Source organism: Drosophila gunungcola, unplaced genomic scaffold (assembly GCF_025200985.1).
Source record: "Drosophila gunungcola strain Sukarami unplaced genomic scaffold, Dgunungcola_SK_2 000100F, whole genome shotgun sequence".
NCBI lineage: Eukaryota > Metazoa > Arthropoda > Insecta > Diptera > Drosophilidae > Drosophila > Drosophila gunungcola.
Window position 1 is genome coordinate 92868 of NW_026453262.1, and position 26646 is coordinate 119513.

General features: G+C 34.1%; 2 protein-coding genes across 7 annotated transcripts in view; one reads left to right on the forward strand and one right to left on the reverse strand.

The window, feature by feature from the left end:
• Positions 1–243: 243 nt before the first annotated feature.
• Positions 244–26646, reverse strand: part of LOC128265206 (sperm flagellar protein 1) — a 36811-nt gene continuing 10408 nt past the window's right edge. Inside the window, exons 1-2 of one of the 6 annotated variants that reach the window (XM_053001085.1) lie at positions 1287–1381; positions 244–1227 (exon numbers count right to left, since the gene is read on the reverse strand). In XM_053001085.1, coding sequence (XP_052857045.1) covers positions 477–1226 — 750 coding nt within the window. In that variant the 5' untranslated portion in view covers position 1227; positions 1287–1381 and the 3' untranslated portion in view covers positions 244–476. Of the gene's footprint in view, positions 1385–10273; positions 10295–14816; positions 14838–26646 lie in introns of those variants that run through there. The other 5 variants (XM_053001083.1, XM_053001084.1, XM_053001081.1 and 2 more) reach the window with 5 other exon arrangements.
• Positions 2221–26646, forward strand: part of LOC128265203 (uncharacterized) — a 37403-nt gene continuing 12977 nt past the window's right edge. The window contains 7 exon segments of the mRNA XM_053001074.1: positions 2221–2797; positions 4213–4505; positions 12922–13148; positions 13150–13375; positions 13442–13617; positions 25477–25690; positions 25754–26078. Coding sequence (XP_052857034.1) covers positions 4358–4505; positions 12922–13148; positions 13150–13375; positions 13442–13617; positions 25477–25690; positions 25754–26078 — 1316 coding nt within the window. The 5' untranslated portion in view covers positions 2221–2797; positions 4213–4357.

The window sequence follows — 26646 nt, forward strand, 5'->3', positions numbered from 1 at the left end:
GTTGTAACTCCATTAATAAAACTATTTTTAGGTAGCGTGGAAAATGTTTGCCCTAAAATTGTTTGTGTTTAATAGTTATGTATTTTTCGAATGATCTCGATTTTATTCCGATCGATCGATTTAAAAAAAAACATAAGAAATTAGCAATACTTTTATATGTATAAAATCGATTTAAAAAAAAAACATAAGAAATTAGCAATACTTTTATATGTATAGACTGTGATGGCTAGTTCATCGCTACCTAATCAGGAAAATTATTTTATTAGGCACAAGTTTTTATTAAAATAACCATACATTTAAATATCAACAGCGTTTATCGATTGCCAATTACTAAATATATTGCCCCTGATTGCACATACTGAATCTGTTTTGTAAAACATTCTATAAGTTATCGATAATTTGGTTCCTTTATCTGAAGATGTTTTTAACTACATAGTGATAAAACCGCAACATTTTTAAAATAAATACATGCGTATTTAGGTGGTACTGTCCGGGTCGGCCGATGAAATTGGAGCAAGACTTGGACGCTTGCGTGCAGTGTCCTTTGCCTCAAATGCGAGATAGCAACTGGATGCCTCGCCAGCAGCTCCCTTTTGAGGTATTTTCCCCATCTGCATCAGAAGCTCGTCAATTCGCTCTGTTTTTATTTGTACTATATTCTCCATGTGAGCCAGTCTCTGTTGGTATGCTTCAATAATAATGTCCTTGGCCTGGCTGTCACGTGTCATTTTTTCGTAAAGCGAGTAAAGAATCATTTTTTGTGGAACTTGAACGATGCCATCTCCCACCTGCTTGTTTACCACAACAGTCTTCACCTCGTCGTTTTCCTCCCAAGCTTGTTCCTGCCGCAGAGAAGCATTGCGTTCCTCTGCCACGCGCTGCCGCTTCTCCAATCGAATCACTTCGTGCAACAATACCTCAGCGGCACCGTTAACGCCGTTGGCCAGTTGGTCCATGAAATCCCTGCTCAGCGTCATGTTAAACTTTGATAGCACCTTGAAGTTAAACGTCTCCCAATTGGCCAATTTAAGCTGCACGCTACTCTTTTTCGGGTAGTTATGCAGGTCGATCAGACGTGGATAGTCGCGCTTGAGTACCTCGGCGAGTGGCAAAACATCGGAAAATTCGCGACGCAACCTGTGTGTACTGATACTATTCTGAAGCAGCCATTTTTGCACATCCTCTACCTCTTCGATGCTTAGGTTCTTGCCACTCACGGTATGCATCCTTCGGAAATATGATATCTTGAAAGTCAAAAACAATATTATAATTATTTTTGGTTTTACTTCTGTGTGTTAAACACACATTGAGATATCCGACGTGTCTGGAGTAGGGAATAGGGAGGCTTTACAAATATATTCTACTTATTTAAATGCAAAATCAAAGGTTCCTTTTTAATTTAACATTTCATTAAAGGTGGTCTCAGGTTGGTCATCACGACTTATAAAAATTCTGCACATTGCGGCAAAGTCGTGTGAAGAAACTTTTACCGTTTATACCAACATTTTTAGAATCAACTATGAAAGTTCCTTTCAGTTTTACCAGAGTTAAGCATCAAAAATATAACACAATATTATTAGCTTGAGTTCTAAAGCTTTATATAGCGCTTTTCTTCACATGACTTCTGACTTTACCCAGACTTTTTAATATACTGGTAGGATTTTAACTAAAAATTTAGATCACTATTCAAGCAAAAATATAAGAAGCCAACATTTGACCATAAAATGTAAAGTACCTAAGCCTATTTTATATAAAAAACTTATGACCTCAAAAATCTATTCTTCTTGTTTATAAAAACTTATCTAAAATTGTAGATAAAATACTAGGTATATAACAAAAAGTCGAGTTCCAGCCCTATTTGAAAGCTCTGTCAATATATGGTTCAGCTTTTATTTCTGTATGTAGACTAAAAACATCTTTTATCGTAACTGCTTGTTGTGAAGTGTTAACGTTAAGTGTTTAGTTTAATATAAACAATTTTTATAGCTATAAATGCTATAAAAGTCAGTTGTTTTAGCCTGAGAACAAATGCTTTTAATAAAAAATAATCACTAGAAGTTAAAACTGTAACGGCTACAAAATTTTTATTAATATAAACAAGAAATCGTATAACAAAATTTACCATTAACATAAAAAATAAAAAAAAATTCTTATGACTATCAATTTGGCAAACCACAAAGAAATTCATTATCAGCTAAATAGGGACTCAAATTAAATGATGTATGTTTTTAAAAAACTAGGCTTACATATTACTCCAACCCACCCCGTCCAGACAAAAAAATTCCCAGTTTTAGCATTATACTGGGAAAGCTTTGGGACAAAAGGAGAAATGGGATAAGCTGTGGTAAGTTTCTGCAGAAGCTGCGTGTAAATCAACCAGGCGTTGAGTGTGCAGTCAAGCTTTCACTCAAACCTCCTGAGCTTTTTATTTGGATGCTTGGAACGGACTAAAGACTTTTTGCGAACGACAGTTCATTTCGGTTTGCAAGGATAAGCGATACCTACGTGCTCGCCGGATAGAGCGCATGAATAAAACGCACCTGACTTCGTATTTCTTTCTGTCTTTTGTGGAATAGTCCCAGCAAGTTATTTTTTTTGTGTAAAATTGTGTTGGTTTTAAGTCGACAAGGGTCGCAAATAAAAAACTAATTAATATAATTATATATTTTTTCCAATCTTAATACAAAAGTGTAAGTGTCTCGATTTTAATGTGTCGTGTGTTAACAAAGGAAGTGATTTTATATTTGCGACAGTTCCTGGTATCCTGAACCGTAGGCACAACACAAAGCTCAACATGGTAAGTTGAAATATTGAGTCATAAAAATACGATTTTAAATTAAATCAATGGTTTTAGCTTAATGATACTTAACATTTTTAATAAATACATTAGTGGTTTTGCGAAATATGCTACAGTTTGCTGATTTCATCCAAGTTTGCACTATGAAAGCTAGCGAAAATAGTTAATAAAGAAGAATCCAGCGTTGGAAATTCGTCAATAGCGTTCATTCTGGGCTAAGGAGCTATAATTTGTTTACCATAAATATATAATTTTTAAATTTCAAACAGGAACCGTAACAATTATAATTTATTAAAAAAAGTTAAAGATAAAATTTTAAAAACTTATTATTTAAATTTTTTAAATCATTTTTAGTTGTTAAATTTAATTTAAATAATAAAAATCAATTATAATTATAAAATTTCAATTTTCATATAAAAATTGAACCTTAACTTTTATTTTCAATTTTTATTTTAAAACTAAAAAAAATTACTTTAAACTTTATTTGATAAAAATTTAAAATTAAAATTAAATTAAAATATCGTTTGAACGGAAGGAGCCAGGCTAAATATCGGACTATATATAGTTGATGTATCTCGAAAAATATTAATATTTTATACCCTTTACGGGTCATATCGCACTGGCCAATTATTTAATTATTACTTATGGTATTGTCTATAGTCTTACCCAAGATGTTGTAGTTTTATATATTTATTAAGCGTTTCCGAGGCCCATATAGAAACTTTTCGTTACAATCCTCTGACCGAATTTGTAATATACTTTTCAAATTGTAAAAATGGGTCAACAAATATGGTCAACATGCTTAATTACCACTAAACAATGTGAGATCTAAAAACCTTCTATTTTATTTTAATTTTTAAGCGTTAATAAAACGGGCTTACAAATTTAAATCGGCCAAATCCTTTAGCGATCAAAAAATTTAACTTGGTTAAGAAATGTATATTTTTTATTTATTTTTTTTATTTTACGTGTTTTACTTGTTTTTATGCCTATTTTATTTTTTATCTCTTATTCTGTTTAACCTGAAAAAGCTACTAAAATTCCAGATCCACCACCAAAAAACAGTTCTCAAACAATACAATACAAGCAAAAGCTTATAATTTAGGGAGCCATCATTTTTTTTTAACCTGATGATAAAATCAAATGTTAAAACCCTTATTTTCAAAACCAGGAGATAACTCTGAACGTTTACACAACTGGCGTTTTGCGTAAATCGGCTCATTTTTTTCCTTTTCGAAAGCCAGAACACGCTGTATAGTTTATAATTTCAAACTGTAGGTTGCAGAATTGCCTCGCGAATATACTAGTGTAATAGAGTTTTCAAATGAGTTCAAATTTTCTATATCATCGTTTCAATGCGTCTGGCAAACCATTCTATAATTCTATCTTAAATTCTTTATTGTGTCATATTTCAGTATTTCAAATAATAAAAAAGGCAAAGATTTGCACAACTATCAACAAGATTCAGTGCCAGAAAGCAGCGGAGTTTTTCGAAACTATGATGAAGGTTACTGATTTCTCTCGAGCACATTCCGCAAGTCACGTCGCCCCGTGCAAAGGATGAGGCTTTCAAAAGGATATAGGACATTATCACCAGCATCGAAAGCTGCCCAAACGCCGACACTTTCCTACAACTCAGAAACTAGTCTGAGCCTCCTTCGGCTGCTTGCTATTGTCTCGTTGATTGGAACGCAAGCTCATGTTATATGTAAGTGCAGAATTAAGTTGTGTGAACGTTTTTAAAAAATTGTAATACCTGACTACAGGGTGGCTTAACATTCTTTTATAAATATTCTCTTGACATTTTTAAAATATCGTATCGAGGATATAACGTTTTTAAAATAATAAAATCAAATAATATTTGGAAATATCGTTTTAAAATATCGATGTATCGATACATTTTGATATTAATAAATTTTTTCAACAAACCGCCCCACCCCCCCCCCCCCCTTTTTTTTTTTTGATTATGATGCTTAAAATAATCAACCTTTGTTTGCAGAAGCTATTATAATTTTAGTCGGAAGTTTGCAACGCAGTGAAGGAGACATTATATATAAAGTATATTTATTCTTGATCAACATCATTAGGAGAGTCGATCTAGCCAGATCCGTATCTGTCCGTTTGTTTGTTGTCTGCCTGTCTTTCTGTTCGTCTGCCAGTCCGTATGAACGTCGGGATCTCGGATACTTTAAAAGATTTTAGTAATTCGTGCATGAAGAGAAGCAGAGAGCACACACACAATTATAAATGCTCGCGCTTAATTTGTGTGAGCGAATTGCACGGGGAAACTTGTGAATGTGTGTGTGCCGACAGCGGTTTTAAACTGTTCGTCTGTGCTCTATCGCAGCTCTGCATAACAAAGGGTCGCTGTAGCGGGGGGGTGGGGTGCTGCTCGCTCTTTGTTTGTGTGTTATCAATGCAATTCGGCAAAAAGCGCCAGCTGGTGAAATTTTTTTTTAAGTTGTTCATATTTTAAATATAAACAAAATTGTGAAATTTAATGAAAATATTGTTAGCTTTCAAAAGTTCATCTCTCGTTTTATCTCAAATTTTTCAAAATCGTTTAAATTGTCTGTTTTTGTAATTGTTGTGAAGCCAAGAAACCCAAATGTTACTTTTTTTCTAAACAGTGGACATACACATTTATTTAAGAGTAGCTCAATGTAGAATATTAGAAAAATCATTCCAAGGAATTAGGTGTATAAATAAGTTCGTGCCGTTTAGAAGGCCGGTACTTGGTCTGGCAACACTCTCATTATACCCTTGCAGAGGGTATTATAATTTCAGTCAGAAGTTTGCAACGCAGTGAAGGAGACGTTTCCGACCCTATAAAGTATATATATTCTTGATCAGCATCACTAGGAGAGTCGATCTAGCCATGTCCGTCTGTCCGTCCGTCTGTCCGTCTGTCCGTCCGTTTATATGCAAACTAGTCTCTCAGTTTTAAAGCTATCTGCATGAAACTTTCCCAAAAGTTGTCTTTCTATTGCAGGTAGTATATAAGTCGGAACGAGCCGGATCGGACGACTATAGCATATAGCTCCCATAGGAACAATCGGAAAAATAAATGAAAAAAAATTATTACTTTGCTGTTTTTTAATTTTTTGTTTAGTTCTTCGACATATAGTAATGGTAAAATATTTCCGATTTACGGTTTAAATTTCATCAAAATCGGACGACTATAGCAGTTAGCTCCCATAGGAACAATCGGAAAAATAAATGAAAAAAAATTATAACTTTGCTGTTTTTTAATTTTTTGTTTAGTTCTTCGAGATATAGTAATGGTTTAATATTTCAGAATTACGGTTTTAATTTCATCAAAATCGGACGACTATAGCATATAGCTCCCATAGGAACAATCGGAAAAATAAATGAAAAAAATTATAACTTTTCTGTTTTTTAATTTTTTGTTTAGTTCTTCGACATATAGCAATGTTTAATTATTTCAGAATTATGGTATAAATTTTATCAAAATCGGACGTCTATAGCATATAGCTCCCATAGAAATAATAAAAATATATAAAATAACTATCTAATAATTGAGCTGCAAATAATCATAGTTTCAATGTTTTTTTTTAGCACATACTCAAGTAAATCATAATTTAAATGTTTTCAAAAGTATTTAATTAATGCAATAGCTGCAAGGGTATATGAACTTCGGCTTGCCGAAGTTTGCTTTCCTTCTTGTTTTGGAGTGTTTTTTCGGGGAGTTTTACGTTATTACTACAATATTAATAAAAAGGCTACAGAAAGCCACCGTATTTTAGTTGAAGTTTATGGTGAGCATGCTCTAGCTAAACGAACGTGTCAGAAGTGGTTTGCACTTTTCAAAAGTGTCAATTTCGGCTTGGACGATGAATAACGACCCGGAGCTCCACAAAGACTCATCATAAACGTCAGAGGGACTTGCAGAATCGATTGGAGTCACCCAACCAGCCATATCCTGTCGTTTAGAAGCAATGGGAATGATCCGAAGTGCAGGAAATTGGGTGCCATATTATCTGAAGCCAAGAGACGTCGAACTCGGTTTTTTCGATCACATGTAAGTCGGGTCGTTAAAACGGAGGTTCTTGGAAACACTTCGATAGGAAGTCCTACCCCACCCGCTGTATAGCCCAGACATTGCTCCTTCCGATTACCATATGTTCCGATAGAGGGCTTATGGCCTGGCAAACCAGCACTTCTCCAACTATGATGAAGTCAAACAATGGATGGACTCATGGATACTAGATAAAATCCCAGACTTCTTTCGGCGCAGAATCAGCCAAAAAGATGGCAACAAGTAGTGCCTAGCGATGGACAATACTTTGAAACGTAAATATTATATGACCCAAATTTTTCAAAATAAAGCTTTAACTTTCGTAAAGACAACCGCACGGACGGACGGACGGACAGACGGACATGGCTAGATCGACTCTGCTAGTAATGCTGGTCAAGAATATGTATTCTTTATAGGGTCGGAAACGTCTCCTTCACTGCGTTGCAAACTTCTGACTGAAATTATAATACCCCCTGCAAGGGTATAAAAAATTATAGCTTTGCTGTTTTTTAATTTTTTTTTAGTGCTTCGACATATAGTAATGGTTAAATATTTCAGAATAACGGTTTAAATTTCATCAAAATCGGACGACTATATTATATAGCTCCCATGAAAACAATATTAATAAAACTAAATTTTTTTTTCTTTAAATGTAACTTTTTTATTTTCTAATTTTTATGAAAAATTCTTTTTGACTTTTTGACAGTTCAGAATTACGCTTTTAATTATATTAAAATCGGAAAACGATATCATATAATTTCCATAGGAACTTTCGAATAATTAAGCTGCAAATCATCATATCTTCAATGTTTTTAAACATATACGCAAGAATTTGATCATTTTAATGTTTTCAAGAACATTTAATTTTTGCAATAGCTGCAAGGGTATATAAACTTCGGCTTGCCGAAGTTTGCTTCTCTTCTTGTTTTAATATAAAACCCTTTTGAAAAGTTCTTAATTCAATCAAAATTTCATTTTCAAGACCATTTTGTTTACGACAAATTAATCTTGACCCACTTCTGATACCATTTTGTCTAAAATCAAGCTTGTTATCGTGATTTTCTTTGTACTACCTTCATATATTTCCATACCCGTGAAACCATATTCAACACATTTAACTCAATACAACTATTTCACAAGACCCATAGACACTCCTGCAGAAGGAATTATATTTTGGTCTGATGTTTGAAACGCCCTAAAAATAATTTACGGTACTAAAAATTATAAAAGAGAATATTAAAAGTATATAAATATAAAAGTAGTAGGCAGTAGTAGTAGTAGTACGAACATTTTATATGAAGTTTCAGTGCGAACTGTTCGAGCCAGTCGAAATAGAGTTTAAGTTCAGCTTAAAAGCATGAGACATTTATTTTATGAGTAAACAGAATAAGTCGAACTTCCTTTATTATTTTAATATAATTAAAAATGTATTTTTGAAAAACATCTATATCTCGAGCTACAGTGACGAACTTAATTATCGACACAGTTGGCAAGTCTGACTTTAACATAGCTTTTGTCCACTTTATAATTAAAACAAATTTTATTTATATACATCGATAAAAAACCAACTTTACTTCATTATACCCTTGCAGAGGGTATTATAATTTCAGTCAGAAGTTTGCAACGCAGTGAAGGTGACGTTTCCGACCCTATAAAGTATATATATTCTTGATCAGCATCACTAGTAGAGACGATCTAGCCATGTCCATCTGTCCGTCCGTCTGTCCGTCCGTTTATATGCAAACTAGTCTCTCAGTTTTAAAGCTATCTGCATGAAACTTTCCCAAAAGTTGTCTTTCTGTTGCAGGTAGTATATAAGTCGGAACGAGCCGGATCGGACGACTATAGCATATAGCTCCCATAGGAACAATCGGAAAAATACATGAAAAAAAATTATAACTTTTCTGTTTTTTAATTTTTGTTTAGTTCTTCGACATATAGCAATGTTTAATTATTTCAGAATTATGGTATAAATTTTAGCAAAATCGGACGTCTATAGCATATAGCTCCCATAGAAATAATAAAAATATATAAAATAACTATCTAATAATTGAGCTGCAAATCATCATAGTTTCAATGTTTTTTTTTAGCACATACTCAAGTAAATCATAATTTAAATGTTTTCAAAAGTATTTAATTAATGCAATAGCTGCAAGGGTATATGAACTTCGGCTTGCCGAAGTTTGCTTTCCTTCTTGTTTTTGTATCACTTTTCTAGTAATTATAAGAATTAAAATTAAAAAAAAAAAACACCTGATTTTCTTTGAGCAAAATTATTGGCACACTAGGTAATACTGAACTATTTTTTCGACATTTCATCGATATGGCTACATTTTTTTAAAAAAGCGCCGCTTTCTTAATTTTCGGAATCGCGTGGCAATACATATTTAAGCTAAAAACCACGCAGTGCATTATTCTTAAGCAAAATTTATCAAATTTAACAAAATGAGCGGCAGACAATAGGAAACCACTGAATCTCAACGAAAAATAGTTTTATATTTGCATAATCAAATGATGGATAGAAGCCGTTTTACCATTCGAAGCATTGTCCAGCGTTTTAAAGGAGTCCCATCGTTGGAGAGTGCTAAACACACTGGTCAACTCAAGCCTTGACTGACAAGGCCAGGATTATCAGGAAGGTGAAGGTGAAAATCTCCTCAACACAGATAGCAGATAGAAGTTAAAAATTAATTTGGAAAAAACACAGATAGCAGATAGAAGTTAAAAATTAATTTGGAAAAGATATTAACCTTATTCGGTTCGGAGGACACTGCACGAAGCTAACTACAAAAGCCGCGTTGCTTGAAGAAAACCAATTATTTCTAATGTCAACCAGCAGAAGAGTTTAATTTATGCAAAAGAACATTTGACTAAGCCAACAGACTTTTGGAACAATGTCATCTTCTCCGACAAAAGTAAAGCCTAATACGGAACTCCATTAAAAGAACCAATTCTTTATGATTATTTTTATCATTTTTGGTTAAGTGTGCTAATAATTTGGTTCTTAGAATTTTAATTTTTATAATTACTAGAAAAGTCATACAAGAATGAAGTAAAGTTTTTTTTGTTGTAAATTTGTCGATATATATGAATAACATTTGTTTTAATTAAATATCTTAGTTTTTAGTGGAGAAAAGCTATCTTAAAGTCAGACATGTCAACTTTGCCAATTATTTTGTTAGTCACTGTATATGTATGGGTAAATGTTGAAAACATAACTTTTTATATTTAAATCGTTGAAAAGTATGCAACAGGAAGAAGGAAACGTTTCCGACCCTATAAAGTATATATATGTTCTTGAGCATGATCAATAGCCGAGTCGACCTAGTCATGTTCGTCTGTCTGTCCATCTGTCTGTATGTCCGCCTGTGCGAGATTTTGCAAACTATAAAAGCTAGAGATTTGTGATTTGAAATCCAGATACTAGTATTTCTTACTCAGCGCAAGTTTATTTCAAAACGGAGCCACGCACACAAATCGCGATACACTAAACCCAGACAGACTTGTTGGGGGGTGGGGGTGCAGTACGCTTTTAGCTTCTAGAGTTGGCTATGCAGTTTGACAGATGGCGCCAATTAAACCCCGATTTTGTTAGGGAATATTTAGTTTGAAATCCGAGTAACAGGCGTCTAATTGTCGGGGATCACGACTATAGCGTTCATTCCTGTTTTCTTATTAATTTCCGGATGTTTCCTAAAACATATATATGATTTTTGTAAAATGAAAACCGAATTTCTAAAAATTAAAAAAATGACTATGTTTCCATGTATATTTAAAAAATACCACTAAGTTATACATTTTACACAAATGCAGAAGGTATTCCAAAGGGAGACATTTCCGACCCAAATAAGTATGTATATTATTGATCAGCATCCCTAGGAGAGTCATGTCTGTCCTTCCGTTCGTTACTACGCAAACTAGTCGCTCAGCTTTAAAGCTATATGGATGAAACTTTTCCACCCCTCTATATATTACAGGTAGTATATGAAACGGAATGAGTTGGATCGGGCGGCTATACCATATAGCTCCCATAGGAAAACCCGGAAAAATAAATGAAGCAAAATAATAAATTTTCTGTATTTCAATTTATTTAAACATACTAAAATATATTATTTCAAGGTTACGGTTTTAATTATATCCTTGCAGAGGGTATTACAATTTCAGTCAGAAGTTTGCAACGCAGTGAAGGAGACATTTCCGACCCTATAAAGTATAAATATTCTTGATCAGCATCACTAGGAAAGTCGATCTAGCCATGTCCGTCAGTCCGCCCGTCTGTCAGTCTGTCCGTATGTCCGTCCGTTTCTACGCAACCTAGTCTCTCAGTTTTAAAGGAACGAGCCGGATCGGACGACTATAGCATATAGCTATCGCAATCGGAAAAATAAATGAAAAATATTATAACTTTGCTGTTTTTTAATTTTGTTTCTTCCTTCCTTTTTTTTTTTTTTTGTTAGTTCTTCGACATATAGTAATGGTTAAATATTTCAGATTTACGGTTTAAGTGTCATCAAAATCGGACGACTAAATAAAGCTCTCATGGAAACAATATAAATATTAAATACAACATTTTTTTAACTGTAACTTTTTTGTTTGTATTTTTTTTTTAAATTCTTTTTGACACATTAATAATTGGACAGTTCAGAATTAGGGTTTTTATTTTATTAAAATCGGAAAACGATATTATATGTCTGCCAACTATCGAATAAGTTAGCTGCAAATCAGCATAGCTTCAATTTTTTAAGAATATTTACGCTTTTAATTTAATTAAAACAGGAACTATCAAATAATTGAGCTGAAAATCATCATAATCTCAATGTACTAGTCAATCGTAATTTTAATGTTTTCAAGAATATTTAAATTTTGAAAAAGCTGCGAGGGTATATGAACTTCAGCTTGCCGAAGTTTGCTTCCTTTCTTGTTTTATTTAATTTAGACAGCAATATCATATAGCTGCAAAAGAAATCGAATATATCATCTAAAAATCGACAGATATTCATTGTTTTCAATATTTAGTCGTTTTAAATGTATTGCCATTTATATTTAAGTACGTATGTAATATAATAACGAATCGACAAAATCCTCCAGATTCAGAAAATTACACTCAAAACTGTTTGTAGGGCACCAATTTTTTAAAAGTGTAAATAACGTTTTTCACCTGTTATAACGCCTATTTTATATTTTATCTCCAGTTCTGCTTAACCGATGTTGGTCATCGACAGCTTATTTTCGTTTTTTAATTATTTTTCCTAATGTACCTATATCAGCTATATGATATAGACACCCGATCCAGATAGCTTTAAAACTGTCTAGCTTGCGTGGAAACGGTTTGACAGAAGGACAGACGCCCATGTCTATAAAAACTGGTGTTGTACTGCTGATCAAGAAAATATACTTTATTGGATCGTAAATGTGTTTAGAATGAAATTAAATACCCTCATACGGGATTCATTCATTGCCGGATTCATTGAGGCTCATTGGTAATAAGTTCACGGTGACAATGCCTTTTTAACGTTAAATTCAAACTCAATTGTTTTGTTTATTATATTGTTTAAAGGTTTTCAATTTTTACCTTTAAATGGTAAAAAATATTTCGTGTACATTTAAGTGCCACTTTTTCATTCCGTTTTGAAGTCAACTGCAATAAATAAGCAAAATTTTATCTTTTAAAAACAATTTTGCTCATTTATGTATCGGCCCCGGCGGTAATTTTTCCGAATGGTTTTTTTTACCCAATTCCGTCTAGTATTTTACTATCGGTTATCGGGATCCGTCAGTTTTCTTCATTCATTGCTCATTGGAATCGTCATACGTTTGCCTTGCTCGCACTTACGTAAAATCGTATAGTTAAAAAAAAAAAATAGCAAGGAATGTGGCCAACAATGTAGTGTCGTAAGCCCATCAGCAAGGGTACAAAAAATACTATCGAAAACGAACATTTTACGGTTATTACACTATCTCAAGAAAGTTTATCCTTGATGTAATTATAATTTGCACAACTGCTTGCCTCAAACTAATGAGAATGTTATACACACGCTTTTGTTGTTCACTCGGCTATTGCATTATTAAACCTTAACATCCACAGGCACGGAATCCGTCGAACAGAAAGCAGCTTCGGCAAGTACAAACATTAAAATCGGCGAGAATAGTACTTTGCTTTTTGATGACTATAATAAAACTAAAACAACATTATCAACTGCTGGATACCTATCAGCCACAAGAGCAACTCTATACGCGTTTTCGTCGCAAAACCAGGACCAGTCCCAAATGACAGTAAAAGCGTCAAACTCGTCCCTTAGCGCTATCCCAACGAAAAAAAAGCCGCGACAAAAAACCGATGGAAACACCAGGTGGCTTTGACACTAGCAATAGCCCTTTAATCAAAAAATTAACAGACATTACTTGGCGCTTAGGAACCACAGATCAGCTACCGACAGTGACAATGCCAACAACATCATTTGCATCCCTGAAAGTCGATAGGAGCACCATAAAGCAGCCTATCGATTCCACGCGAACGAGAAATCATTGGACAGCAAGTGGTACGACTGAATAAAAAAAAAAAAAACCGTGACATTTTTTGAAAACCTTATGAAAACTTTTGACAGGATTCGCCCGTGTTACAGAACGACCGCGAAGTAAGCACCACCACGAGCACCACTGGGGACCTTTCTTCGAGGAGCCCCTCAGCTCGGCAGCCTCGGGCGACAACCTTATTTCCGCCGTACATTTGTTTACGGAGGCAGTGCTTAATTGCCGTGTTGGTATGCTCAAGGACAAGACAGTAAGTAAGCTTAATTTTGAAGCACATCCCTGCAAGATATCGCTTTTGTAAGAATTTTTATATGTACAGTGGGCAAAAAAAGTTTGCGAAGATTTTGTATGAAATTTCAGTGCAAAAAGAACTTAAACTATTTTGCCCACTGTATGTACATTTGAATGAAATTTATAAAATGATTTAAGCAGATATGCAAGTCGTGTTAAAGTCAGCTGCTTTTAAGTAATTCAATCTACTCTTATTAATTTCAGATTTCAATATATTTTATTAGAGGGTATTATAATTTCAGTCAGAAGTTTGCAACGCAGTAAAGGAGACATCTCCGACCCTATAAAGTATATATATTCTTGATCAGCATCACTAGTAGAGTCGATCTAGCCATGTCCGTCTGTCCGTCCGTCTGTCCATCCGTTTATATGCAAACTAGTCTCTCAGTTTTTAAGCTATCTGCATGAAACTTTCCCAAAAGTTGTCTTTCTATTGCAGGTAGTATATAAGTCGGAACGAGCCGGATCGGACGACTATAGCATATAGCTCCCATAGGAACAATCGGAAAAATAAATGAAAAAAATTATAACTTTGCTGTTTTTTAAAATTTTTTTTTTAATTCTTCAACATTTCGTAATGGTTTAATATTTCAGAATTATGGTTTAAATTTTATCAAAATCGGACGACTATAGCATATAGCTCCCATAGGAACAATCGGAAAAATAAATGAAAAAAAATTATAACTTTTCTGTTTTTTAATTTATTTTTAGTTCTTCGAGATATAGTAATGGTTAAATATTTCAGAATTACGGTTTAAATTTCATCAAAATCGGACGACTATAGCATATAGCTCCCATAGGAACAATCATAAAAGTAAATTAAAAAAATTATAACTTTGGTGTTTTTAAATTTTTCTATAAGTGCAATAGCTGCAAGGGTATATAAACTTCGGCTTGCCGAAGTTTGCTTCCTTTCTTGTTTAATAAAAATATGCATCAAAATGGATCGGAAATCTTTTGTTGGTGCCGATTTTTCTGAGGTGTTTTGAAGTTATTTCCCTAAATTTTTAGATCAACTTCATAAGATTTAATTTTTTTAATCTTTTCCCAGAGTTTATGTTAGACTGCTCCGAATTTTTATTTGTTTTAATAATAAACCCTCGGTGGGATTTATCATAATTGATGTTAATCGGTTTTTTAATATACATACATACATACCAACTATAATATTTCGTTTGCTTCGCGAGTGAAAAATATCTGTTAAGTTATAAAAACTAACAACACTTTTTAGACATTGTTTTTCTTTTCTGTGTTTTTGTGATTTTGCGGGGTTTCCTTTGTGCTTTGTCCGCCCACGCTGTAGTGATGTTTTTAATGTTGAACTTGCATGCACATTACTGCGTTACGCTCCCGCTCTCTTGCTCTCCCGTTCTCTCTATCTCTCAAAAGTTAAAAGCGTGCAGTTTCTGCGCTCTTGCGGTACCTTTTACTGCTCGCTTATGGTGCAACTATACAAGGTATCAGCTCAGCCGAGGACGAACAAGTTTTCAGAGACATGTGATAGAAAGAGATAGCATTCGTTTTACTTTCACACGTGGGCAAACGACTGGCAAAAATGACGCCCTCAAAAAAAACAGCTCGTGCGATGAGACCACCTTGTATAGTTGCACCATGTGCTCGCTTAAAAATTTTTAGTATTTCTCTGGTACAGTGCTCTGATTTGATAAAATTATAGCACACAATTTAGTATGCTTCTGCAAAAATACATCCTTTTAATAAGGACTGATCAGTCAAATATGACTTGCTGGCTGTGTGAAAATATGGTGCACACTAAGTGACGCCTGTGTTGAGGTTGTGAACAAGATGAATCCGTTCATGCCCCTAACTAAAGGCGACCTTATAGGGCTGATCAGCTGTTTCGACGCTGCTAGTGATAGTTTTTGTCATGCAGATGAGCTGCTGTCTGCGCTGGATTCGCATTAAATAGCCGAGTGTGCGCAGCCAGGGACTTCCCAAAGGTTCGATTTGTCCGCAATGGTTTTACAACAAGCGAAACCACTAATTCCTATACCGCCACAGGGAATATTATGTCCGGACTCACATCACAAACTCAGTCTGCTCTTCCAAAACCTTATCCTGTGGTTCTACTGAAGAAAGAAAAATTTGTTTCTCGACTTTCACATCTTCCGATGTGCTGTCTGAGGGCCTAGTTACATTTGGGTTGCTTCATTGCGTCATTGTGTCTATGGCTAGACGCAGTCTTTTTACATAGGTTTTGTATAGGCAGATAGAGATTGGGAAAAAGTGCGTCGAAGTGCATCATTCTATAAAATCTTGTTTTATACCGATGTTTACTTGGAACTTTCTTAGATTAAAGTGGAGAAACTCCGATGAAAACATCGATGCATCGATGTTTTTTAAAAATTTTGGGAGCATTGATGTTTTTTGGCGACCATCGATATTTTTACCGCATCACTAATGTAAATGAAGCTCAAAAGGTATTAAGGTAAAACATAGTTCTTAAATTGAATTATACAAAGGTGGTAGTGTAGGAAACGGCGGTGGATCTTTAGTCATGAAGAAATTGTTTTTGTTTAAAATTTGACGGACTTTGACGGACTAATTTATGCGATGTTTCTGCGGTGCAACCCTCTTTCTACGCAGTCCATACCTGAAAAATGTGAAACTCCGATTTTCGCAGAGCTCATCAACCTTCCGATTTCGCTTGATCTGAAAAGCTGTGACTCATCAAAACAAACAAAGATGGTTGACCTGTTAACCTATTCAACTCATACGTTAGGGACAATTCATCTTTCAAGATTACTGCCCCAAACGAGAAAGAACGCTATAGTCATGTTCCCCGACTGTATGATACCCAGCCATCAAACTCCAACCTAAGTATTTCCCCCACAAAACAATATTAGTTTAGGTGGCGTCATTTGTCAAATTGCGTAGCCAACACTAGAAGCTAGGTGCGTGCAGCACCTAGAGATCTCGACGTTCATACAGACGGACAGACTGACGGACATGGCTAGATCTACTCGGCTAATGATCCTGATCAAGAATATATACTTTATATAGTCGGAAACGCTTCCTTCTACCTGTTACATATTTTTCAACGAATACAATCCGTTATTTTCCAAGAAATCGGTCTTTTCGCAAACTTTGACCTATTTATTCATCATCAGGACCCGAAAATACTTGTATCATAAAATTTAAAAATGATCGCGCGTTAGAGCTTTTTGATTTTTGTTGGTTTGCTCGGAATTAAAAATTTTTTTTGAGATTATTTTTCAGAGAGAATAATTATTTCTAAGCTTAATTTGCTTAAAAATATCACTCGAAACCAGATTGCACTGTTCTATACGGAACTATTACAAGATTGAGATGTGTACTTGTCGGTTGAACCATACAGGATATAAAAAATAGTTAATTCTCTTATGAAAACCGTTTAAATGGTTTAGACGGTTTAAAGTTCATAAACAGTATACCTCCACTTGTGGGGTGGAAAATGGAAAAAAACTATTTTTTTTTAATTCTTTGGGACATATGAATGGTTTAATAATCTAGAATTGCGCTTTTAATTTTATTCAAATCGGAAAACGATAATTTAAGTGAAAATCATCAGCTTCAATGGTTTTAGTGGTTCGAAATGTAGATTTTTGATTTTTGCAATATCTGTAAAGGTATATAAATTTCGGCTTGCCGAAGTGAGCTGCCTTTCTTATTTTTTATACGGGAGTACACTATACCGGTGCCATGAGTAATAGCCTGATTCCATTGGCGCATTAAAACGCATTTAGCCTAATGCGCATTTATTTACACAGGGAATCCCATAAGGCTAAATGCCGCATTTAAAATAAATGCGATTTTTAAATGCGAATTAAAACCATTCGCCCCGAACATTTTTAGAAAAAATACCGGAAAATACCGATGTTCAACGTTATTTTGTTCGTGCCACCACTACAACAGCTGTTTTGTATAAAAATGACTGAAACCTAGAGGTCACCCTGAAAACTTGCTCGCAGTACCACAATGCATTACTGCTGGATCTCTGGCTGGAAATAACTCCTACATGTACGGGGATCCTAGCTTTTTTTGGAAACTGTGGTGGTCTCCATTGCAAATCCGTCATAACAACGCAATCAGCTTCTCTTCCTTGTCGTCCAAGTTGGCAAATGCCTCGGTCGCATTATAGATGTCCTGCTGAGCATTACAAAGTTTAGTAAACTCATTCATGTTCATTAATTTTAATTAATTTCTTTTGGATTTGCCAAAATGCAAAGTAAACAAACCCAGATCAGCTGCTCGTGCCACTCACATGTCGGAGTAGCATTAGCTAAATGCTAATGCGCCAATGGAATCGGGCACATTTAAAAAGTCCACTAATGCGGCAATGGAATCAGGCTATAAAAGAACGCTGGTTGGAAATGTTTTTGAGGACTGTAAAATATTTGTTTACTATTTAACAAATGTTCTAATCCTTTAGCACCAAGACAAAAAATACAGTGAGATTAATTTTACATTTTAATTATTATTTTATAAACTCTTAACGACACACGCCACATGCACAGGAATCTTGGAAACGGAAAGAGACAGATACATATGTGACCAGATTATAGGCCTGATCAAATACTTAATTCAGTGCTGTGTTATGTTATTTTTGACAACAGAATTGGGCTATTCATAACGCCCCCTCAAAAACAACATTTCAGAACGTTAAACAAAACTTAAACTTGAAATCCTTGCAACAGGATCAAATATTTCATCATAATCGACTTGGTACTTTTGGGTAAACCATTGCGCAACAAGTCTTGCTTTATATTTTATTGGAATTCCTAGTTCATTATATCTTCTTATTTTAGGGCCTTTTCATTAAAAACTTTATGAGCATTCAAAATAAATATATATTGTCTCCACTGTAGGATATCTTTGGCGCTCTCTTTAATCTCTCACTTCTTCTATTTATATATTCGCTATCTTTAGTGATGTTATCAATATCACCAATCATAACTGGATTATTAGTATTTTTAAACTCCGTACTTTCATTCGGAAAAGTTTTACTCTCAAACTTCTTACTTTCATTCGAAAATTCCTTACATTCATTTGGGAATATTTTGATTTTTCTTTCCTTACTGTGCTTCAGGATTTCTGTTGTATCACACTCCTTACTTTTTTTCTCGTGCAACAATAATTTTTTCATTATCAAAATCCCATTATTGAAAACCATTTGGTTCATAGCCAACAAGAATGCTCTTGTAAGTTTTTTCATTGAAATTTCTTTTTCTATTTTTTAACATTTGTTATGGAGGGTGCAATTGGACGACAAACATCTGAATGAACTACAAAAAAGGAGTCTTTATATACCTTTTATCTTAGAATTTGTTAAAAGGCAACCTGGCTTGTTTTCCATTTAAACAGGCTTTACAAATTTCTTCGGACAGTTCAAGATTATTAATAAGACTGCTGTCACAAAATAACTTTTTTCTTCTTATTTCTAATAATTTCCCTTTGCTTATATGTCCAAACCTCTCATGCCATAATCGATAATGTACATTTGCTGTATATAATTTAATCTCAATAATCGGTATATTTTTTGACATACCTCTTGAAGTCGCTTCACATACATATATAAGATTTTCTGCAGCCTCCTTGCAGTACAGGACATCTTCGTGTCCGTTGAAGAGCCGCACAATTACCCGCTTAGTAGCGTAGATACATAAACGATCCTTGTTTGGCCAATAAATCCACACTTATTCGTTTTCGAATTTGTTTTAAACCGTGCTGCGATGTGGTGACTTGAGCTTGTTTATTTTTTTATTATTTTCATATATAATTCTTTTATAATGATAACAATCTTTTTTATGTGTTCCTCCCTATGACAGTGATGACATTTTTATTTTTTTTTTTTTTTTTTGATTTATCCTTAAATATTTTTTTTGGTTTAGTCACTTAATTTTTAAATTAGTTATTTTTAATGTTAGCATTATAACTATTATTATTTGGAACAAATGTCTTCATGACTTTTCTACTTGTGTCTAATAGCCTGATTCGCATTAGAGGACTTTTTAAATGTGCCTGATTTCATTGGCGCATTAGCAATTAGCTAATGCTACTCCGACATGTGAGTGGCACGAACAGCTGATCTGACTTTGTTTACTTTTGAATTTTGGCAAATCCAAAAGAAATTAATTAAAATTAATGAACAAGAGTGAGTTTACTAAACTCTGTAATGTCAACTTGGACGACAAGGAAGAAAAGCTGATTGCGTTGTTATGTAGGGTTTGCAATGGAGAGCACCACAGTTTCTAAAAAGGGCAAGGATCCCCGTATATGTGGGAGTTATTTTATGCCAGAGATCCAGCAGTAATGTGTTGTGGTACTACGAGCCGAATTTGCAGCGTGCGCTCTAGGTTTCAGTCAAAAGACATCAAAAATTGCGCCAACCATTCAAATAGAAAACAGCTGTTGTAGTGGTGGCACGAACAAAATATCGTTAAACATCGGTATTTTCCGGTATTTTTTCTAAAAACGTTCGTGGCGAATGGTTTTTAATCGATTTAATAATCGCATTTATTTTAAATGCGGCATTTAGCCTTATGGGATTCTCATTGTGAAAATAAATGCGCATTAGGCTAAATGCGTTTTAATGCGCCAATGGAATCTGGCTATTCTATAGTTCCTATGACAGCTATATGATATCGTTTTCCGATTTTAATAAAATACAAAGCGTAATTCTGAACTGTCAAATTATTAATAATTCAAAAAGAATTTTTAATAAAAATTGGAAAATAGAAAAGTTACATTTAAAAAAAAATGTTTTTTTTATTTTTATTGTTTCCATGGGAGCTATATAATATAGTCGTCCGGTTTTGATGAAATTTAAACCGTTATTCTGAAATATTTAACCATTACTATATCTCGAAGCATTAACAAAAAGTTAAAAAAACAGCAAAGCTATAATTTTTTTTTATTTATTTTTCCGATTGTTCCTATGGGCGCTATATGCTATAGTCGTCCGATCCGACTCGTTCCGACTTAGGTACTACCTGCAATACCGTCCGTTTCTACGCAAACTAGTCTCTCAGTCTTAAAGCTATATGCATTAAACTTTTCCAAAAGTTTTCTCTCTATTGCAGGTAGTATATAAGTCAAAACGGACGACTATAGAATTGCGCTTTTAATTTTACTAAAATCGGAAAACGATATCATATAGCTGGTAAGGAACTTTAGAATAATTGAGCTGCAAATCATCAAAGCTTTAATGTTTTTAGACATATACGCAAGAAAATCATAATTTTAATGTTTTCAAGAATATTTAATTTTTGCAATATCTGCAAGGGTCTATGAACTTCAGCTTGCAGAAGTTTGCTTCCTTTCTTGTTTTGGGATGGTTTTTCTTGTTGGTGGTGTTGTTGTTCAGTTTACGTTAAAAATGCATTAATTAATTGTTCTTTTAAAAACTATTTTGCGCCTAGAGGTTTAAAAACTAGTCTTTCAGTTTTATAGCCTGATTCCATTGCCGCATTAGTGGACTTTTTAAATGATTCCATTGGCGCATTAGCATTTAGCTAATGCTACTCCGACATGTGAGTGGCACGAGCAGCTGATCTGGGTTTGTTTACTTTTGCATTTCGGCAAATCCAAAAGAAATTAATTAAAATTAATGAACATGAGTGAGTTTACTAAACTCTGTAATGCTCAGCAGGACATCTATAATGCGACCAAGGCATTTGCCAACTTGGACGACACGGAAGAGAAGCTGATTGCGTTGTTATGACGGGTTTGCAATGGAGACCACCACAGTTTCCAAAAAGGGCTAGGATCCCCGTATATGTGGGAGTTATTTAATGCCAGAGATCCAGCAGTAATGCATTGTGGTACTGCCACGCTGTATTGCAGCGTGCGCTTTAGATTTCAGTCATTTTTATACAAAATAGATTTTATATTCAAAAGACATCAAAAATTGCGCCAACCTTGCATATAGAAAATAGCTGTTGTAGTGGTGGCATGAACAAAATGTCTTTCAACATCGGTATTTTCCGGTATTTTTTTTAAAAATGTTCGGGGCGAATGGTTTTTAATCGCATTTATTTTAAATGCTAAATGCGTTTTAATGCGCCAATGGAATCAGGCTATAAATGCGCTTTAGGCTAAATGCGTTTTAATGCGCCAATGGAATCAGGCTATTAAATGTGTCTGCATGAAACTTCAAAAAGTTGCCTTCCTAATGCAGGTAATACATTAGTCGGAACGAGCCTATAGCACATAGCTCACATAGGAACAATCGGAAAAATAAATGAAAACAAGAAAGGAAGAGAACTTCGGCAAGCCGAAGTTTATGTACCCTTGCAGATATTGCAAAAATTAAATATTCTTGAAAACATTAAAATTATCATTTACTTGCGTATATGTTAAAAAACATTGAAGCTATGATGATTTGCAGCTCAATTATTCGATAGTTCTTATGACAGCTATATGATATCGTTTTCCAATTTTAATAAAATACAAAGCGGAATTCTGAACTGTCAAATTATTAAAAATCAAAAAATGTTTTTTAAAAATATTAAAAAATAGAAAAGTTACATATCAAAAAAAAAATTGTTTTTATTTTTTTATTTGTTCCATGGGAGCTTTATGTTATAGTCGTCCGATTTTGATGAAATTTAAACCGTAATTCTGAAATTATTCCACATTACTACATGTCGAAGAACTAAACTAAAAAAAATTTAAAAACAGCAAAGTTATATTTTTTAAACATTTTTTTTTCCGATTGTTCCTATGGGAGCTTTATGCTATAGTCGTCCGATCCGGCTCGTTCCGACTTGAGTACTACCTGCAATAGAAACCCAACTTTTGGAAAAGTTTCATGCAGATAGCTTTAAAACTGAGAGACTAGTTTGCGTAGAAGCGGACGGACAGACAGACATGGCTAGAATATACTTTATGGGGTCGGAAATGTCTAATTCACTGCGTTGCAAACTTCTGACTGAAATTATAATACCCTCTGCAAGGGTATAAAAAGGATAACTTTGCTGTTTTTTAATTTTTTTTAGTTCTTCAAAATGTAGTAGGGTTAAAATATTTCACAATTATGGTTTACATTTCATTTAAGTCGGACGACAAAATATATAGCTTCAATAAATACAATCGGAATATTAAAAAAATACATTTTTAAAAAAATATACTTCTTTATTTTTGAAATTGATACAAAAATTTTTTTAAAATAGTAATAATTTATTAGTTTAGATTTACGATTTTAATTTAATCATGTAGCTGCCATATGAACGATTGAATACTTGAGCTAAAAATCATCGTAGCTTCAATGTTTTTAAACATATACGCATATAAATCGAAATTTAAGTGTTTCAAGAATATTTAATTTATAAAACCCGTTCCGCGGCCGAAAATTTTAAAGGGAAATGACGAGGCCCGAAGTATACTTCGGTAACTTTCCGAACAATTTGAGAGAGAACTTCTCTCCCAATTTTTATCTCTTTCAATTTATATTAATTGTTAGCCGGCTCGAGGTCAGGACGTTGAAAAAAACACAAAATTATTTCAATTTTGGTAATTTTGTCAATATATTTCGGTTGCTCTTCGGCAACCGTCTTCTTTTTAACAAACAGAAAACAATTTACATTTGACATACATTTAATTTACACGTCTGCGTCCGGTGACGTGGAGTTGTTAACTAATTTTTTCTTTCCCTAGTAAGTGTCTATATAAATGAGCGCAATTGTCAGTGTCCGTTTTGTAGTTCATCCGTATGTCTGTAGGTGTTTTTATGATATGTAGCATTTCTATGGTGAATCGTTTGGCATAGTGTTGTTCTTGTGATAAAATACTCGCCTCTTCGAAGTTCGGTGAGTGATTACTCTTGGCACAGTGGGACATGAGTGCTGTTTTTTGCGCGCTCGAATGATGTCTAGCTTTGAAGTCCGATTTATGTTGTGCTAGTCTAGTTTTTAGTTTAGATTTTGTTGTTCCTATATATATCATGTTGCATATTTCGTTGTTGTTGCCGTTGCACGGTATTTTATATATTACGTCTTTTTTGTCAATTTCATTTATCGTTGATTTTGTTCTGTTGTATATAGATTTTAATGTGTGGTCCGGTTTATGTGCGATACTTATGTCATTGACATATATTTTTTGTTTTTATTGTTTTTTACGCTATTTTGTTTTGTTGTTTTGTGTTCCGATAATAATGTTTTTATTATGTGTTTTGGGAAATCATTGTCTGTCAACATTGATTTTATCTCCTGGGTCGTCTCTTCGTGGCAATCCGTGTCTGAAATTTTGAGCATTCTATGTATACAGCTTCTAGCTGTATTTATTATCATTTGTTTTGGGTGTTTGGAGTTGAAATTGATGATTCGTCCGGACGCAATTGGTTTCTTGTACCATTTTAATTTTAATCGATCTCCACGTCTAATTATCACTGAGTCCAAATTAGGTAATTGGTCGTTTTCTTCTAGTTCCATTGTAAATTTTATATTATTGGTGAAAGAGTTGAGCATGGTCAGTGTAGTTTTAATGTCATCCTCTTGAATGAACAGGTCATCTACGTATTTTGTCAGTAATCTTGGAGGTCGTCTTAATTTTTCTAACGTGTTGTCCAGAAGAGTTTCCATTACAATATCTGCAATGACCGGCGAGGCTGGCGATCCCATAGGCATTCCTTTTAATTGTGTGTACAAATTGTTTTCAAATTTGAAATATCTGTTTTCTTGAATACAAAATTTTATTATGTCCATAAATATTGTTTGCTGTATTTTACTGTGTTTTTGTATTATTGTCCATTTGTTTTTAATTATATCCAGGGCTAGGTCTGTCGGTATACTCGGAAATAATTAAATTACGTCAAATGAAATTAATCTTTCATCGTCGCCAATATATGTGTTGTTGATTTTTTCTTTGAATTCTTCTGAATTATTTATGTTGTATTTGAGTCTATTGTTATGTTTTTTAATATGTCAATTATGTATTTGCATAGTGCATAGGATGGTGATCCGATGGAGGAGCAGATTGGTCGTAGAGGGGTTCCTTCTTTATGAATTTTGGGTAGTCCATATATTCGTGGTGGTAAAGCTGTGGTGGTTGTCAACTTATTTCTTTCGATCCTTGAGATAAGTTCAATTTTTAATAGTTTGTCCGCTATTTCGTTATTTTTTGTTTGTAGTCTAGAGGTGGGGTCTTTCCTTAATGTCCTGTATGTGTTCATATCCTTTAATATGTCCTTCATTTTTTGGTTGTAGTCATCTTTGTTCATAGTTACCGTCTTGTTACCTTTGTCTGAGGTCAATATTAAAATGTCGTCATTTTCTTTAAGAAATCTCCTTGTTTGTCCCACTGTGTCTAGTATTGCACGATCAAATGCACTTTCTTTGTTTGATGTTTTGTGGTCTTTGATAAGCAAAGAGAATTGGGTTCGCGCCTCTTCTTGTTTCTCTTTGTCAATAATAGTTTTGAGGATTTTCTCTCCGTCCGCAATGTATTTTAAGAGAGGGAATTTCTTCTTCTCTATTGGGAGCGCGAACTCTTTCCATTTATTTTACGTTTTAGACTAATTTCTACTCGAGTTTAAGATCTTATATTCCCGAGTTCAAGATCTTATCTTAGCGAAATTAGCGAAATCGAGAACAAAAAGAACGAATCTTCTCGATAAAGTGAGAAGTAAAAATACTGAAATAGAGAAGATTTGCTCTTGGTTTTTTCGTTCTCAAATTTTCTGGGTGTAGAGTTACTCGTAATTTTTATTCAAATGTGTAAAACAAAATAATTATTTGGGACTTTTATTTAAAAATTCAAAATCAATTTTAAACGTCCATATTAACACCTAGTGATATATGTATATCCTTCGTCCTACTTCCAGGTCATGTGGGTCAGACGAACGGCAGAGAAGGTATCACTTCTGACTGTTGGTAACGTCACCTACAGTGGAGACCCGAGGATTCGGGTAAAGTTCCAGTATCCAAATAATTGGCGGTTGCTTATCAATCCAACACAGACTGAAGATGCCGGAGTTTACATGTGCCAGGTTTCCACACATCCTCCCAGGGTATTCACTACAAATCTCACTATCTTGGGTAGCTTTCAAATTGCATTCAAAGGCCGTACGACGAAAATCCTCTTAACTTTTGGACTTTCAGAACCCCCCTTAAGGATAATTGATGAACACGAGAGGGATGTAGGTGACCGCTATTATAAGTCAGGAAGCACCGTCGATCTGCAATGCCAAATATCACGCAGTTTCTTCCAAAAAGAACGACATACGATTCTGAAGTCAACTGATTCTGTAAATGATTCTCTACAGAAACTTTTTAACGATACGACCAGTGAGCTTTATTTAATCGGGAACACAAGTCGGACGCAACATAAATTCTCTGGACAGGATCTGGAAAAATATTTCCTCAAGTTTATTACTTGGGCGAAGGATGAAGAACCACTCCTAGGATTGACCAATACGCGCTTAAGGTATGCCTATAAAATAGACGATATTTAAGGAACTTGCATTTAAAGCCGTTTAATAATATTTATGTTTACCAGGCCAAAGTTTTTATACAGGCCCAGTCTTACTTAAAAGGTGATTCTTTAACATTGAACTCATTTTCCTTTTACTATACAGTACTTAATGTCCTTTATGTATTGGGTATTTTTTAAAATTAACAGAGGGTATTTTAATTTAAGTCAAATGTTTGTAAAGTAAAGAAGAAGACGGTTCCGATCATATATACAATTTTGATCAAAAGAAAGACTTTTGAGACTTTTACTCCCAAATAAAACAGATTTCTTCCAATTGTCAAAGGCCGTTGCTTTGTCTGAGTTTTCAAATCACCACCAGTTTTGTAAATCACATTCAAATTGGGTGAAATTAATATTCAATACCTATTCTGGGTACCGATCTCACTGCTCTTGTTCCTGACGTCAAGCTAATTCCATGTCAAATCAGAATGGGATAGTCCTAGGTCCTTTATGAGAGATGATTACTCCTCAGGACTTTTTGACATTAAATTACGCAGTATTTCACCAAAAACGACATTTG